Source organism: Patella vulgata, chromosome 5, assembly GCF_932274485.2.
Source record: "Patella vulgata chromosome 5, xgPatVulg1.2, whole genome shotgun sequence".
Lineage (NCBI taxonomy): Eukaryota > Metazoa > Mollusca > Gastropoda > Patellidae > Patella > Patella vulgata.
The window spans coordinates 70,115,061-70,129,982 of NC_065883.2; the positions used below are offsets into that span (position 1 = coordinate 70,115,061).

General features: G+C 35.5%; 2 protein-coding genes across 2 annotated transcripts; one reads left to right on the top strand and one right to left on the bottom strand.

Annotated features, from left to right (window-relative positions):
- Positions 1–1,769: 1,769 nt before the first annotated feature.
- Positions 1,770–8,809, bottom strand: LOC126820623 (ras suppressor protein 1). Its single transcript, XM_050548706.2, has 8 exons — positions 8,584–8,809; positions 8,000–8,050; positions 7,584–7,704; positions 6,646–6,764; positions 6,130–6,212; positions 5,502–5,616; positions 4,420–4,552; positions 1,770–3,748 (listed from the first exon to the last, which is right to left on the bottom strand). The coding sequence occupies exons 1-8, from the start codon at positions 8,690–8,692 to the stop codon at positions 3,658–3,660; spliced, it is 822 nt and encodes a 273-aa protein (XP_050404663.2). The 5' UTR covers positions 8,693–8,809; the 3' UTR covers positions 1,770–3,657.
- Positions 8,810–9,036: 227 nt separating this feature from the next.
- LOC126820618 (probable cytosolic iron-sulfur protein assembly protein CIAO1 homolog) lies at positions 9,037–14,481 on the top strand. The gene is made up of 4 exons (XM_050548701.2): positions 9,037–9,116; positions 10,306–10,498; positions 12,147–12,424; positions 13,812–14,481. The coding sequence occupies exons 2-4, from the start codon at positions 10,383–10,385 to the stop codon at positions 14,417–14,419; spliced, it is 1,002 nt and encodes a 333-aa protein (XP_050404658.2). The 5' UTR covers positions 9,037–9,116; positions 10,306–10,382; the 3' UTR covers positions 14,420–14,481.
- The last annotated feature ends 441 nt before the right edge of the window (positions 14,482–14,922 follow it).

Genomic DNA, 14,922 nt, shown 5'->3' on the forward strand with positions numbered 1-14,922 from the left:
CTCTCATCTAATGACATTCAATTACTTTTTTGAATTGTCAGATATACTCTTACGGTCTCATATAACAACTTTTGGTCTTCGAAGGAATTATTAGTGAGCAGAAATTCGCCCATGTATCTGTTATCACTCGTCACTTCAGTCAGTTATATAGAGGGATAACTCGTGTTTTCCTTTTCCGTTCGTCATTTCCAATTGTTGAAGCATTGATTACGCCTCTATCGTAGCAATGATCTCTGTGATATAATATTTATTTGGAATGTTTTTAACCAGTTCTATCACATATGTGATAATCACTGGCGCCAATATTGTCCTTTAAGTTAAAATAAAAATTTAGCTTAAAATATTATTTCAGTGTATTGTACCTAAAATGCTTAAAATCGTTTTGTGAAACTCGTCTATTTTAAGTTAGGGTGAGACCTTAGTTTAAGACGATTTTAAGGAGATTTAAGTTTTTGTGAAACAGGGCTCTGCATAATAAGTTTAGGAAAATACACATTTAAGCAATATTTCAATATTGTCTACCACCTGTCGCAACTTCCCCTCGAACTAAAAATAAATTGTTTATTGAAATTTTCGATTAAATGAAGACTTTCTTATAGCTGTAAAATACTCGACCAATATACCAATAATTGCTAATTTATATGATAATTTTAGGTCTACCATGTAATACGGAAATTTGTAATGACTTTCAACACCCTATCATTCTACGTGATCGGACAATAAATTGTTTATTGGATAAAACGGAAACAATTTCGTTTGTAGCTGTAAAATAATATATCATATCTTTCTACGCGAACTAACAATAAATTGTTTATTGGACAAAACGGAAACATTTTTGTTTGTAGCTGTAAAATAATATACGATTTATAAGTTTATATGGGAAACTGCATTGGTTTCTTTTGCAATTTGATGGGTGTAAAACGTTACCCCTCTCGGCCTATGTATTTATTTGCCACCCATAGTGCAGCAATTATTACAATTTATAACAATTATTACACTAATAGTAAGTGCAGGGGGACTGCACCACACGCAGACAATTACACAAAACACAATTACGGACAAGACACAATACGCAGAAATCACAAACAAACGTATAATTCAGATTAAGTGGGGGCTATAAAGATACGCTTCTCTGCCTGAGCCACTGTGGCTCAGTGATCAAGATGATTAGCTCGCTAACCTGGTGGTTTTGTGTTCGATCCCGGTGTTAACAGCGCGGTACCCCATTGTCTGTGATACAGGGTGGAGGGCCTGGCAAGGACATAATATAGTCATTTTATGGAACGAAAACCCGAGGTCCTGTGTACACATAATTGGTGTGCATATAAAAGTTGGCCGCAATTAGACTGTTCAGGCAAAATTTCACCCATAGCACAATGTATGTCATTCTTCTTTAGACCAGTCGGTGCAGATCAGTAGGACGTTAAACGCCATTTCATTTTATGTCAATATACTTTGCGACACACTTGGAAATTACAGACACTATCTATTATCAAACCTGCCCAAACTCGTGGGTTTTCTCTGCCCTCCCCCCTCCCCACACTGCTAAAGACCCCTACGCGCAAGCGAATTATTGAAATAAAATTGAACCATATGTAAGATAGTTTGTAACGACTCTCTCTCTCTCACTCTCTCTCTCACTCTCTCTCTCTCTCTCTCTCATCAAATCATGTTCTACTTGGAACATTAAGCTCTATAATCTGATAGAAGGGATATTTTCATTTACCGATTGTTGTTTGTTACTGTATTCGCATCAAAATGGATGCAAATTATATATAAAAACAGTTTAATCTTTAAATATAAATACATATCATGCCATTTATAAACTAAAATACACTAATATAATATGTACTACAAGTACCTGTTATAAACTACAAGTACCTGTATAAACTAAAATACACTTATATAAACTAAATGTTCCATCTACATAAATATAGCATTTACTTTATTACTAAATTCATTTCAACAGTGATGCTACACATGCTCCATGGACAGGTCCATCGTGACTAACAGGGCACCCAACCATTACAAAATGTCCTTATTCAATCAATCCATTAATCATCATAAACATTATGTATCTGATGTTACACGGACATGTCCATCTAGAGCCTTGAATAGACATTATGTATCTGATTTTACAAGGACATGTCCATCTAGAGCCTTGAATAAACATGTTAAAGCCCCCTTTCTTTTCTAATCGGACACCTGTTATCTGATTCTACTTTATCATGGAGTCTCTGTTAAACATGCATTATGCAAGAGCTAAATCTGCCTATTTCAGGTCTTTCTTTAGGCCTGAAATGTTATCTAAATTATTAATTAGACATTAATTTACCTATCCAGGCCATAATCAACTCTAGATGGCAGCGCTAGCCTGCGATCTTTAGTGGATTGTAAGCCGATTTACTGCATAACTTTCCTTCTCTATTAAACGATTAAATGGATAATCGAGACTATGCTGTTTATCGTACTGACTTTAGTAATGATGACCGAGGCTTATGGGAATTTCAGTCGCTTAGTTCTCGGTTCATAGTGGATCAATTTGAATGAAAATTTCACCAAATTGCCTTTACATTATTTAGTTTTTAACTATTATAGTGAGAACTGCCAACTCGTTACCGAATCTCCCATAATGTATCTTTAAACAGAAGTGAATTCTGCATCAGTACTATGACATTTTAATCATTTCAGAACATTCTGAACTTTTAATCTAGAACACTCACTGCTTATATTTATTAATAATCTTATAATCAGAACTATCTGGACTGTCCCACACCTCAAATCATTTGGCTTTTCTCAATTAAAAAGAATTGAAATTGGCATTATTATTATGAAATTTGGTCAATTCAGAACATTCTGAACTTTTAATGGCATGTCCATTGATTCTGGTTACTAGTCGTCTTATTGTCCGAAATATCTGTAACACGTCTTCAAGTATTTGGCTTTTCTAAACGACCACCTGGATGCACTGTGATATGATTTACATTGTCTATGTCTGTCAGGAAAGAGTAAATATTTTTGATGAACCATTTAGAGACCATGGAGAGATGAGATAATATTGATTAAATCATTTCAGTAATACACATAAATAACATAACAAAAAAATAATGCGTTAGATATAACAATACATATCATGCATAGACAATAGTAACTCTTGTCATTGGTATACGATTCCCCTATCATTGACGTACCATAGATATTGGTATACGATACCCCCATCATATCATTGACATACTATCTGCATTGGTATACGATTCCCCTATCAATGACGTACTATCCCCATTGGATTTGAATCTGATTTGCTGCTCAATGCTCTTTGATGATTAAATCCAAAAAATGGATAATCGAGACTATGTTTTTTATCATGCTAGGCCTAAAATTCAAAAGCTAATATCTTGGTTCAGAGTAGATCAATTTGACTGAAATTTTCAACAAATTCCCTTTACATTATCTAGTTTTTCACTATTATTGTGGGAACTGCCAGCTCTTTATCTTATCTCCCATAATGCCTCTTTAAAATATACAATGTTTCCTTTACCCTTGCATTTATTTTTTGAACACATATTAGCAGTGTAAAATATATCTATGGAAGTTTAAAGATATCAAAAGTTAAAGAAATTGAAGAATATATAGAAAATGTTCAGTTATTAAGATAATTTATTTGGCTGGCTGTCGACTCTGTTTTTTGGCTTTATCAATGGTTTTAGGGGGTGGGGCACCTCCAGCAGCAAGATGACGTCCATACAAACTGAAATAATAAAAATAGTTCAATAATACGAAAGAGAGAGAAATGGGGTTAAATGTCTACTCCACACAAACTAGGTCATTTTTGAACTAACCCTTTAAATAATTATCAGAAATCATTAGAATGTTTCAATTCTTTGTCTCATGACTTTAAACACTGTGTAAAAAATTATATTAACTTTAGTCTCTAGTGCTTCCACAAGATTTCTCAAGTAATCGAGAGCCACAACCCTGGCAGTAATTATCAAAAATCAATAGGATTCTTCGTCTGATGACTGTATACACTGTTATAAAGTTACAGTCTATCGGATAGTAACTTTACCCTCTAGAGTGTCCACAAGATTTTCCAAAGTGATCAAGGGTCAGAACTGAAAATTGTTGAAAATTAATAGACTTCTTCATCTTATGACCATCAACACTGTGTATAAATTTAAAGTATATCGGACAGTAACTTTAGCCTCTAGATTTTCCAAAGTGATCAAGGCCATAACTCTGGCAATAGGCTTCTTCATTTCATGACCCGAAACACTGTATATAAATTTAAAGTCAATCAGATATTAACTTTAGCCTCTAGAGGGTCGACACAAGCAATTTTGCAGACCGGACCGACGGACGGAGGCGATGACAAAATACAACCACATTTCAATGTGGGCGCATAAAAAGAATGTGACTTACAATTTGTATGTATCTGATCTGATGTAATCAAAAACATGAGATACACCAACTTGAAACTGGTCAGCTATAGGAGTAACCCATGGATTATTGTCAGCTTTAAAAACTTGTTTAGTACCAACCAAATCTAAATTACCTATAAATTATTACAAAGAGATTAAATATAATGTATGCAATAACATATCTATATTAAAATTTGTGACTGTCATTTGTTTGGTGGCTACACTAAGGTTGCCCCTAGACTGAAATTTGGTGTATTGGGGTAACTCGGACAGGGGAGTCACACCGGCCTACCACTTCCGGTTTCTGAGTTACGGACACACAGTATGTGCAGCTATGTGGGTCTGATTTTTGATAATGTCAATGTCAGTAAAAAAATATCAAGACCAGGTATAAAGTGAACATAATATACATTGTAAAGAATACAAAAGAAATTGATTATCTTATTGCATTGAGCTTGAAAAACCATGATGGCTCAGTGAGTAAGATGCTGGCTCGCTAGCCTGGAGATCACAGATTTGCTCCAGGTGTCAGCCGAGAAATTTCATCAGGATTTTCCAACATGGTTTCCCCTTGTCAGTGGTGCAGGGTGGAGGGACAGCTGTCTAGTTATTCTGGTGGTACGAAAAACTGAGATCCCGTGTGAACATTGGCATGCACGTAAAAGATCCCTTGATAGTTAGAATTCGATATAAGAGTAAGCTGTAACACTACAGGCAAAATTTTGCTCATAAGACACTGTATGATGTATGACTGTCTTCATAAGCTCAGCTTGAGCAGAACAGTAGGACGTTAAAAACCCCATTTCATTTTCAGTGGTGTTACTACTCATTACTTTAATTTGCATTACTGTCGATTTACGTAACTTTATGACCATCAGTGTGAAATGTTAGGGTTAGATAACTACCAGTATAAAATGTTAGGGAATCTAACAACGTGTGAAATGTTAGGGAGTTTACCAACAAGTGTGAAATGTTAGGGAGTCTAACACTAAGTGTGAAATTTTAGGCAATCTAACAACCTGTGTGAAATGATAGGGAGTCAAACAACCTGTGTCAAAAATTAGGGTATCTAATGATAAATACCTAATTCTGGAGGTAGAACTGTTAATCTGTTGCCTTGGATATGTAAATCTCTTAATCTGTGCAAATCACCAATTTCTTTTGGTAAGGCTATTAAATCATTCTCCCGAAACACCAACTAAAAACATGAATTAATATCAAATCACTATCTAAACAAATCATACTGAAACCATAAATTAATATTAAGTCATTATCTAAATAAATCCTGTGAAAATATAAATTAACATTAAATAATTCTGTTAGAATATCAATTGAAAATATAAATTAAATGATCACATTAGGCCAAATTTGATTTTTAGATCTTTGGTATCTTTATGGATAGCCTCACGCTGGCTGTGCGTCTTTTTTAAATTTCAAAATATTTGAGAAGAGCAATTAAGATTATTTTTATAGTTTAGAATTCAAAATTGTAATAAGTGACCCAAGGAACAACTCAAAATCGACGAGTCCATAATTGTGACATTTTATGTTATAATTATGAAAAAAAAAAAAAAATTTGACTGGGCTTAAAACCCAGTTAACACAAAAGTATCAAACTTTATACCTGAAATGTCGAATTAAGAAAACTTTATACCTGGAATGTCGAATTAAGAAAACTTTATACCTGGAATGTTGAATCAAGAAAACTTACAATTTGTAGATTCTTCAGTCTTCCAATTTCTGGTGGAACAGTTTCAAAATCATTATCTCCCAAATATAGAGCTCTTAATGTATCTAGAAACAGAATAAGATAAAGACTTTAATAAAGATGCCAGTGATTTTATGGGATAAGAAGCAAGTAAAGCATCTTTGAGCCAATTTTAAAACAAATTCTCCTATCAGTGATAATATCACTCAAGAATCACTATATCTCTGAAAAAAGGCAGTAGTCAAGCTTCTGAAAATCAATCAATTAACGACTGGACCAATTAAGATACGACTGATCACAATAACACTTTGTATTTTCACGCGGTTGAGATGTTATCACTCAACTGTAAACCAACTCTACAGTGTACCAACTCGACTGCACACCAACTCCACAGTGTACCAAATCGACTGGACACCAACTCCACGGTGTACCAAATCGACTGAATACCAACTCTACTGTGTACCAAGTCACCTGGACACCAACTCTACAGTGTACCAATTTGACTGTACACCAACTCACCTAAACAGAAGAAGTTAGCAGGCAAACTGTGTTCACTTAAATTATTATAAGTCAGATCTAAAACTTCCAGAGCTGGAAAGGCACCAAATCCACGAGGCAAATTGGTTATTTTATTCATCCTGCAAGATAAAAAAATACAAATTAAGATGGGGAGGTTTTACCACAGAATTAAAGATACGTTCCCCCGTATACAAACTGGGTGATTTGATGATGTATTTGGACTAAAAACATATTCAAACTAATTCATTTATCATAACAGGGAATACCCTAGCTATAACAAATCGATCAAAAGAGGTCATGTTTGTGTCACGTGACCCACCTCTCTCGATACCTAGCAACGAGCGTGAAATCGGGAGGAGGATTCATTGTATACACAAGACGATGTTGTCTTTAATCGCTGACTATTTATTGAAGCCTAATTATATTCTCGGGTTATCCACTGCCCACGTCTTTTTCCATGATATTTATCTCAGAAAGTGTTGTATGTCTAACTCTTCATAAAGTTTACCAACATGTACATCAAGCACTCAATCTCCACATGCAACCTTTGATGTCACCCATGCAGACACTACTAATCGTCGGGCTGTCGATTAGGGAAACCCTTACATTTTTGTCCTGTATGCGCTCCATGAGTGTTTTTCAGGGAATCCAGTATTTTTCTAGTAAGATTGGATATTTCTACTTTCCATACATACCAAAATTGCCATACTTTTATTGGAAATAACCACCCGATAAATTCTTTTCTGGGAATGTATCTTTAATCTTACCCTAAATTAAGATATTTGAGTTTTGCCACAGAATTAATCTTACCCTAATTAAGATATTTGAGTTTTGCCATAGAATTAATCTTACCCCAAATTAAGATGGGGAGGTGTTACCACAAAATTAATCTTACCCTAAATTAAGATATTTGAGTTTTGCCACAAAACTAATCTTACCCTAAATTAAGATATTTGAGTTTTGCCATAGAAGAAATCTGTGTGGGTAGTTCTTGTATATGATTATTAAACAGGTTCAGAATCTCCAGATTGTATAACTCAACAACATTGGGTGGAACAGCTGGGAAAAAAAAAAAATTAATTACAAAAGAAAGACATCTTTCAGATAGCATTTCAACCTCTAACAATACGAATGACTTAAGGAAAGTGTCACAGAATGAAATCTTTCAGGTAGCATTTCAATCTCTCACAATACAAATGACAATGACTTTAGAAGGGCGTCACAAGGTCCAATTTTTCGGGTACATGTAGCATATTAACAGGTAATATGTTTTGGGTAGCACTTCTACCTAACACAACAATAATACCTTTAGTAGAGGTGATATGTTTATGGGTAGAAATAATATCAATCTTACTTGTTATTTTATTATGGCTGATTGTCAACCTTGTCAGGTGTTTCAATGTATCTGAAAAAATAAAACAATATATTTACATGGCAATGAAAATCAAATGGGGGGCTAATGAAAGAAAGAGGGAGAGATGGGGTTTAACGTCCACTCGACACAAACTAGGTCATTTTGGGACTAACAAATGTTTTTTAATTATATTTCAATACATGTAATTGACTCAAAGACAGACCTTATGATTCAGCTAACCATTTGGGGAAACCACGTCGGAAAATCTGACTGAACTTTCTCTGCCAATGCAGGGATCGAACACCCAACCTCCAGGCTAGCCAGCCAGCGTCTTACCCACCGCGATCCCCCCGCATTCTGACAGGGTTCTTCACGATTGCTATGGCCTACTGGTACATCATTTCACATGTACTAATAATTATCAATTGCCAAACAGTTAGTCTTGTGGCATTAATTTCAAGTTACTAAGTCAAAGGTTGTTTTTATTCTGTCAGTCTTCAATCCAAGGGTGAGGCTATATTAGCATTAATTCTCCTAACTAAATGATGAGTAAGAACAGTAACGACAAAATTTGACCGACTTACAAAGTCCTGGAGCATCCATTACACCGTGGATTCCTCGATCTACCAGATCTAATTCCGTGTTATTCGTGTCGCGGCATTCATCCACCGCCTTCTTCAGCTTCGCAGACATCTTGAAATTTCTTTAACTCTTCAAATTTTAACAAATTTCTACCATTTGGGTGAGACTTTCCTTCATGCCATTAAAGGTAATGTTTTGACCGGAAATGCCGAGGAACGCCTATTTCGGAAATACACCCAAGAAATATAGTCCCATTGAACTTCAATAGTAGATTTTGTGATTTTCAAATATAGGCGAATATCTCTTAATAAAACTATGGTCGTTTGAACTTAAAAACTAATCACACCCATCCCCGTTTGAGTCAAAACTGAATCGATTAATTAATAATTCAGAGATAAATGCGTATGAATCTTAAAAATATTTTAGATTGAACTTCCAGTCGTATTTTGATCAGAGTTGTTGTTACTGGATAATCAAGACAATTGAGGTTACAGGTTAAAGGTGAAGGACGAAGATGAAGACAACGTGATTGAAAGTAATAATTTGTTGATTTTATTTCTGTATACCATATCGTATAATATATGCATGGTATTCATGTACACAATGTGTAAAAAGACAACACAATTACCGTAGACGACTGGCTTTTCTCGTTTGCACCAGAATCTGTCAGATACCAAATATAAGTTGAAATACAAATGTTAAATTTACAAATTACCAAGTCAAATGTATTATGTAAATATCAGTAGGCTGTCACTGAAACTGAAAGAATATAATGATGTAGGCCTAGACCTTAAGTGATATATTTAGGGATTGAGCACAATTAAAAAACACAACACAATTTATGTGGAAAACAATCAGTCACTGGTTTATACACATATAGCACAACGTTTCGACAAGTTTTATCTTAATGTTTTCCAGCACAATTGATGCTTAATTAAATACATGTATATACTGAGCGCCATGGAAAACTCTTCCCAGACATGCTATATCGGTGCCATGTCCAGAGACATGGCTGGCTAGTCCAGGACATTGATTTTGTTAGCAGCCAGGTAGTCCATACATGTACTAAAACGGGCGGTATGCGGACGTGCATTATCCTGTTGGAAGTGCTGAAGTTGTGGGTGCTCTCGAAACAACAATTGGTTGCAAGACATCATCACGGTAGGCGACAGCATTAGTGATGCGTTTTCCATGGCGCTCAGTATATGAATAAGATATATTATTACCTGTCGCGAGGTGGTCTACGTGTAGGATCAGAAGATCTGTCATTTAGTCAAGTGGGTACATGGTTTCGATTCGCTGCTTGTATGTGACAAGGAGTAGGGTTGCCTACCTTGTGAGGTTTTCTCCTGGTTCTCTGGTAGCTGCTAAAGACCCCATGTCCCAAAATAATCACTTCCGGTGATTAAAACACCTGTCCAACCTTGTGTTTTTTTTCCGGGTCCTCCTGTTTCCTCTGAGTCCCACTGCTAATGACCCCTACATGCAAGCGAATTATTGAAATAAAATTGAACTATGTGTTAGTCCCGAAATTACCTAGTTTATGTCAAGTGGAAGTTAAACTCTCTCTCTCTCTCTCTCTTTCATTTAAATAGCCTACTCATAAGTATAGTGATAAAGTATTGCAACAAGAAAAAAAAGATGACCACTCTGGGTGCTTATTATTACTGTCAAAAGCATAAAGTTACATGTAGGGCCTTACTGTAATTATTTTTTATTTACAGATTATTTGGATCTTGACAGGAAGAGAGAAAGTAGAGGAGATTAAAGCAAGGGAAGAAGAACGGAACACGGGAACAGGATGCCTCGTCTTGAAGAAGTGACAACGCTTGAAGGACATATTGAACCCGTCTGGTGTGTTTCATGGAGCCCGTTTGGTTCTCTACTGGCTACATGTAGTGGTGATAAAACTATCAGGTTTATTTCTTTTATTTTTTTTATTAAAGAGCTGACAGTTCTCGCTATAATTATTAAAAAAAAATAGATAATGTAACAGGAATATGCTGAAAATTTCAGTTAAATTATTTCACTCTGAGCCGAGAAATACTTTCTTTAATAACATTGTAGTCTCGATTGTCATTGCAACTGTTATTATGATTATCCATTTTTATGCTTAAAGGCTCAATACCACTCTTGTTGTAACTGAATAATATGTCCCAATCTTTATTCTGGTCAACAAATTGTACTATTTTACAATATTCCAATTAATTGGTGATATAAATTTCATCTTAACACACCTTATTTAAAAATTTTGAAAAATTCAACATAATGGTTGGAAACGTCTAACGTAAACCTTTTCAAATGAAACTTCGATTTAAAAATATTTTCGAACCCTCTGGACAAGTAAAATAGGATGTAATGGATAATTTACACAACAGGTAGGACACTTAAACATCTAGTACTTAGATAGAGATATTATTTATTTTCTGGAGCTTTCAAGCCAGCAAGAGTGTTATTGTCCCTTTAACCATTACAGTTGTTGAATGGCAAGATAACAGCATCAATATTGATTGAAATGGACCAAAATTGAATTCCATTTCGTGACTTTAATTTCGAATATTATGGACAATATCGAGTTAGAGATTTAACTGAAATCTGATTAATATACAAATCTGTATTTTGTTCTGTTTTTATACTTTTGATATTTCCATGACGTGAAGATGTGACCGATTGTAATGGGTGGTTGTTTCAGGATTCATAAGAGTGGCTTTTGACCCACTGGCGCAAGACATTCAATTAACCAATTAATTCTGAAAACTAGAAACACCAGTTGAAGTTATCGTAAAATTGCATATTGTTAAAAGTCTCTGACTCAGAGGGGGGGTTGGATAGCCGAATGGTTAGCATGTGCGCGCTGTATCATAAGGTCTGTCATTGAGTCAACTGTCATTGAGACGAATTTGGGCACAGTTTGAATTTAGGCACCATGCAAATTCGGGGCCTGGGCGAAGCTTGGTATCCTGCTAGTATATAATATTGTGTAATTTTTGTAGGATCTTGTGGAAAGGTAGGAGAAGCATGAATTGGTGATAATTAGGAGAACCTAAGAAAGGGGAATTTGTAATATATAGATAGAACTAAATGACCATTGAATACCACTCAGGTTATTCAATGGTTCAAGAGAGTGTATCCATGCGCAAGTATTTCGTGAGCGCTAGCGAGTGGAATGCGGCAGGGATACACTGGAGTGAACCATTGAATAACCCAAGCGGTATTCAATTATGGTCATTGAGTTCAAAATACACTGTACTATCTAGATTATCAAAAACAAAATCACCAATAACGTTAAAATTCATCATAGGTTCCGCCCTTTTTTCTTTCTTTTTTTACAAATATTGTGGTTACTAGTGTTGACGTCGTTACAGTTTGACGTAATTCTGAAAGTGACATCATTCTGGAAAAAATGGTACGTGTACAAGCCATTGAATGCAACCATAGGTTATTCAATGGCTGTATTCAATGATATTTGCTTGTATTTGCATGTAGTTATAGAATAAATTGTAATATTTTGTCTGGGGGAAGGAAAGAGAAACATGAATTTGTAATATATTGTAATATTTTGTAGAATCTGGGGAAAGGAAGGCGAAAAATGGATTTGTAAAACTGTTTTAACAGACGGTCACACACGAACAGTTCGTTACGTCACCTGGTCTCCATGTGGACAATATCTGGCGTCTGCTAGTTTTGATGCTACCGTGGTGATATGGAGTCGTAAAGAAGGAGAATTTGAGAGTATCGCTACTTTAGAAGGTCATGAGAATGAGGTTAAAGCCGTGACCTGGTCGTCTTCTGGTAGTTTGATAGCTACGTGTAGTAGAGACAAGAGTGTGTGGATATGGGAAGGTTTGTATGAAATTTTACTTCACTGCAGGTTTTGGGGGGGGGGGGGAGTGCAGTTGGCAGACTGGCCAAGTTGTCAGCTTACCCAGTGGCAAGTGGGCCCCCTTAGACATTAGACAATATATTTAAAATATAAATTATCAAAAAATATATAATTATCAGAAAAAAATTATTAGCATGAAAATTCTAATTACATCTTTTTGTTTCCACTTAGATATTTTTTGAAGATTTAATTTATTCTTTTTTACAGCCCACATTTCAATGTGGGCGTATATTGCCGTCGCCCCCGTCTGTCCGTCCATCGTCCACAATTTCTTGTGAACGCTCTAACGCCAAAAGTTATCATCCAATTGTTTTAAAATTGATATATTTAATTTCAATAATTTCTGTTTATTACGTCTAGAGTTATGGCCCTTGTTTTACTTTGTTGAACCTTGTGAACGCTCTAATGCCAAAAGTAAACATACGATCTTTGTGAAATTTATATGCAATATTTAAGTTAGTGAAACGATGAAGCCTATTGAATTTCAACAATTTCTGTTTATTACGTCTAGAGTTATGGCCCTTGTTTCACTTTATTGAACCTTGTGAACGCTCTAACTCCGATCTTTCTGAAATTTATATGCATTATTTAAATTAGTGAAACAAAGAAGCCTATTGAATTTCAGCAATTTCTGTTTATTACGTCTAGAGTTATGGCCCATGTTTCACTTTATAGAGCGTTCACAAGTGACAAGGAGTAGGATTGCCTGTATGGCTGTATGTATGAAATTTTACTTCACTATGGGTTGTGGGAGGGGATGTTGAGTGGACAAATGGTCTGACATGTACGCTTTAGGATCGTCTGTCCTCCGAGCCCCCTATGCACAAGCTAATTATTGAAATAAAATTGAACCATATGTTAGTCTCAAAATGACCTAGTTTGTGTCATGTCAAAGTCTATCTGTAATTTTGGAAGTTGACAAATGATAATTAAGTACATTGCTAAAAATGAGAAAGTTAATATAATGTTAATGTAATTACATTGGCTATGGGGGGGGGGAATGGCCGAATGGTTAGCACATGCATGCTGTATCATAAGGTCTGTCATTGAGTCAACTGGCGTGACAAGGAGTAGGGTCGCCTGTCTAACCTTGTGGGTTTTCCTCGTGGTCCTTCGGTTTCCTCCCACTGCTAAAGACCGCTATGCGCAAGCGAATTATTAAAATGAAATTAAACCATATATTAGTCCCGAAATGACATAGTTGTGTTGAGTTGATGTTAAACCTCTCTCTCTCTCTCTCTCTCTCTCTCTTTCTCTCTCTCTCTCAAACTAAACATTAAATACAGAAACTCCTACTAAAACAGCACAACTACATGATACTTTAAATTTATATTTTGATTTTTTCAGTGACAGAGGATGAGGAATTTGAATGTGCCAGTGTCATGACGTCACATTCCCAAGACGTTAAACATGTCATATGGCACCCAAATAAGGAGATATTAGCATCGTGTAGCTATGACGACACAATCAAATTATATAAAGAAGATAATGACGATTGGACGTGTTTTCAAACATTGGCTTCACATGATTCAACAGTGTGGAAGATATGTTTTGATCAATCAGGAAGCAGATTAGCTTCGTGCAGCGATGATAAGACTGTTAAAATATGGCAGGAATATCTCCCCGGAAACGAGGAAGGAATAGTAACCCATGGTAGCGATTCTGTATGGAAATGTGTTTGTACTCTGAGTGGGTATCACGAGCGAGCAGTCTACGATATTAATTGGAATCATGTGACCGGCCATCTTGTGACGGCGTGTGGTGACGACAGTATTCGCGTCTTCGGTGAAGATGCGGACTCAAATAAAAACGAACCAAAATTTAGTTTGATGACAATGATAAATCATGCCCATTCCCAGGATGTTAATTCAGTGTCATGGAATCCCAAAATACCAAATTTATTGGCATCATGTAGCGATGATAATCTGGTAAAATTATGGCGCTATGTGGAATAAATTCTATATTATAATATTTTATAGTCTATTACTACAATAAAGAAACATTTTATCTACGGTAATATTTCTCTTTGAATTTTATCACTGGACAACCCAGACTACATGTAGTTTCCTATGATGCCATGACAGAGAAATTCAAACACTGTTGTCATGGGTATCCAGTGTTAATCCACCTTGAAAATAGTTCCGAGTTTATTTTCTGGCCTAACAGGTGGATTTCTTTCTGCTTTTCTTTCCTTTGCATGTAGTCCCACATATTAAAGATAAAGAGCTGACAGTTCTATAATAGTTAAAAAAAAATAGATAATGAAAAGAGAATATGTTGAAAATTTCCATCAAATTACTTCACTCTGAGCCAAGAAATCAGCAATATAATTATAGAGTAGCCTCGATCGTCATTAATACTGTTGTTACGATAATAAATGAAGTCTCGATTATCCATTTTTATCCAGCACAAAACATATTTGAATCCACTAAATATCACAGGCATCCGATGGCCTTGA

Excerpts from the sequence above, each read along its gene's own strand:
- LOC126820623 (XM_050548706.2), bottom strand. The coding sequence starts at position 8,692 with ATGTCTGCGAAGCTGAAGAAGGCGGTGGATGAATGCCGCGACACGAAT. Across the intron at positions 4,553-5,501 it reads AGTTCTACCTCCAGAATTAG|GTAATTTAGATTTGGTTGGT; the intron begins GTATTTATCATT and ends AATAATTTATAG. Across the intron at positions 3,749-4,419 it reads AGATCAGATACATACAAATT|TTTGTATGGACGTCATCTTG; the intron begins GTAAGTCACATT and ends TTATTATTTCAG.
- LOC126820618 (XM_050548701.2), top strand. The coding sequence starts at position 10,383 with ATGCCTCGTCTTGAAGAAGTGACAACGCTTGAAGGACATATTGAACCC. Across the intron at positions 10,499-12,146 it reads AGTGGTGATAAAACTATCAG|AATCTGGGGAAAGGAAGGCG; the intron begins GTTTATTTCTTT and ends AATATTTTGTAG. Across the intron at positions 12,425-13,811 it reads GAGTGTGTGGATATGGGAAG|TGACAGAGGATGAGGAATTT; the intron begins GTTTGTATGAAA and ends TGATTTTTTCAG.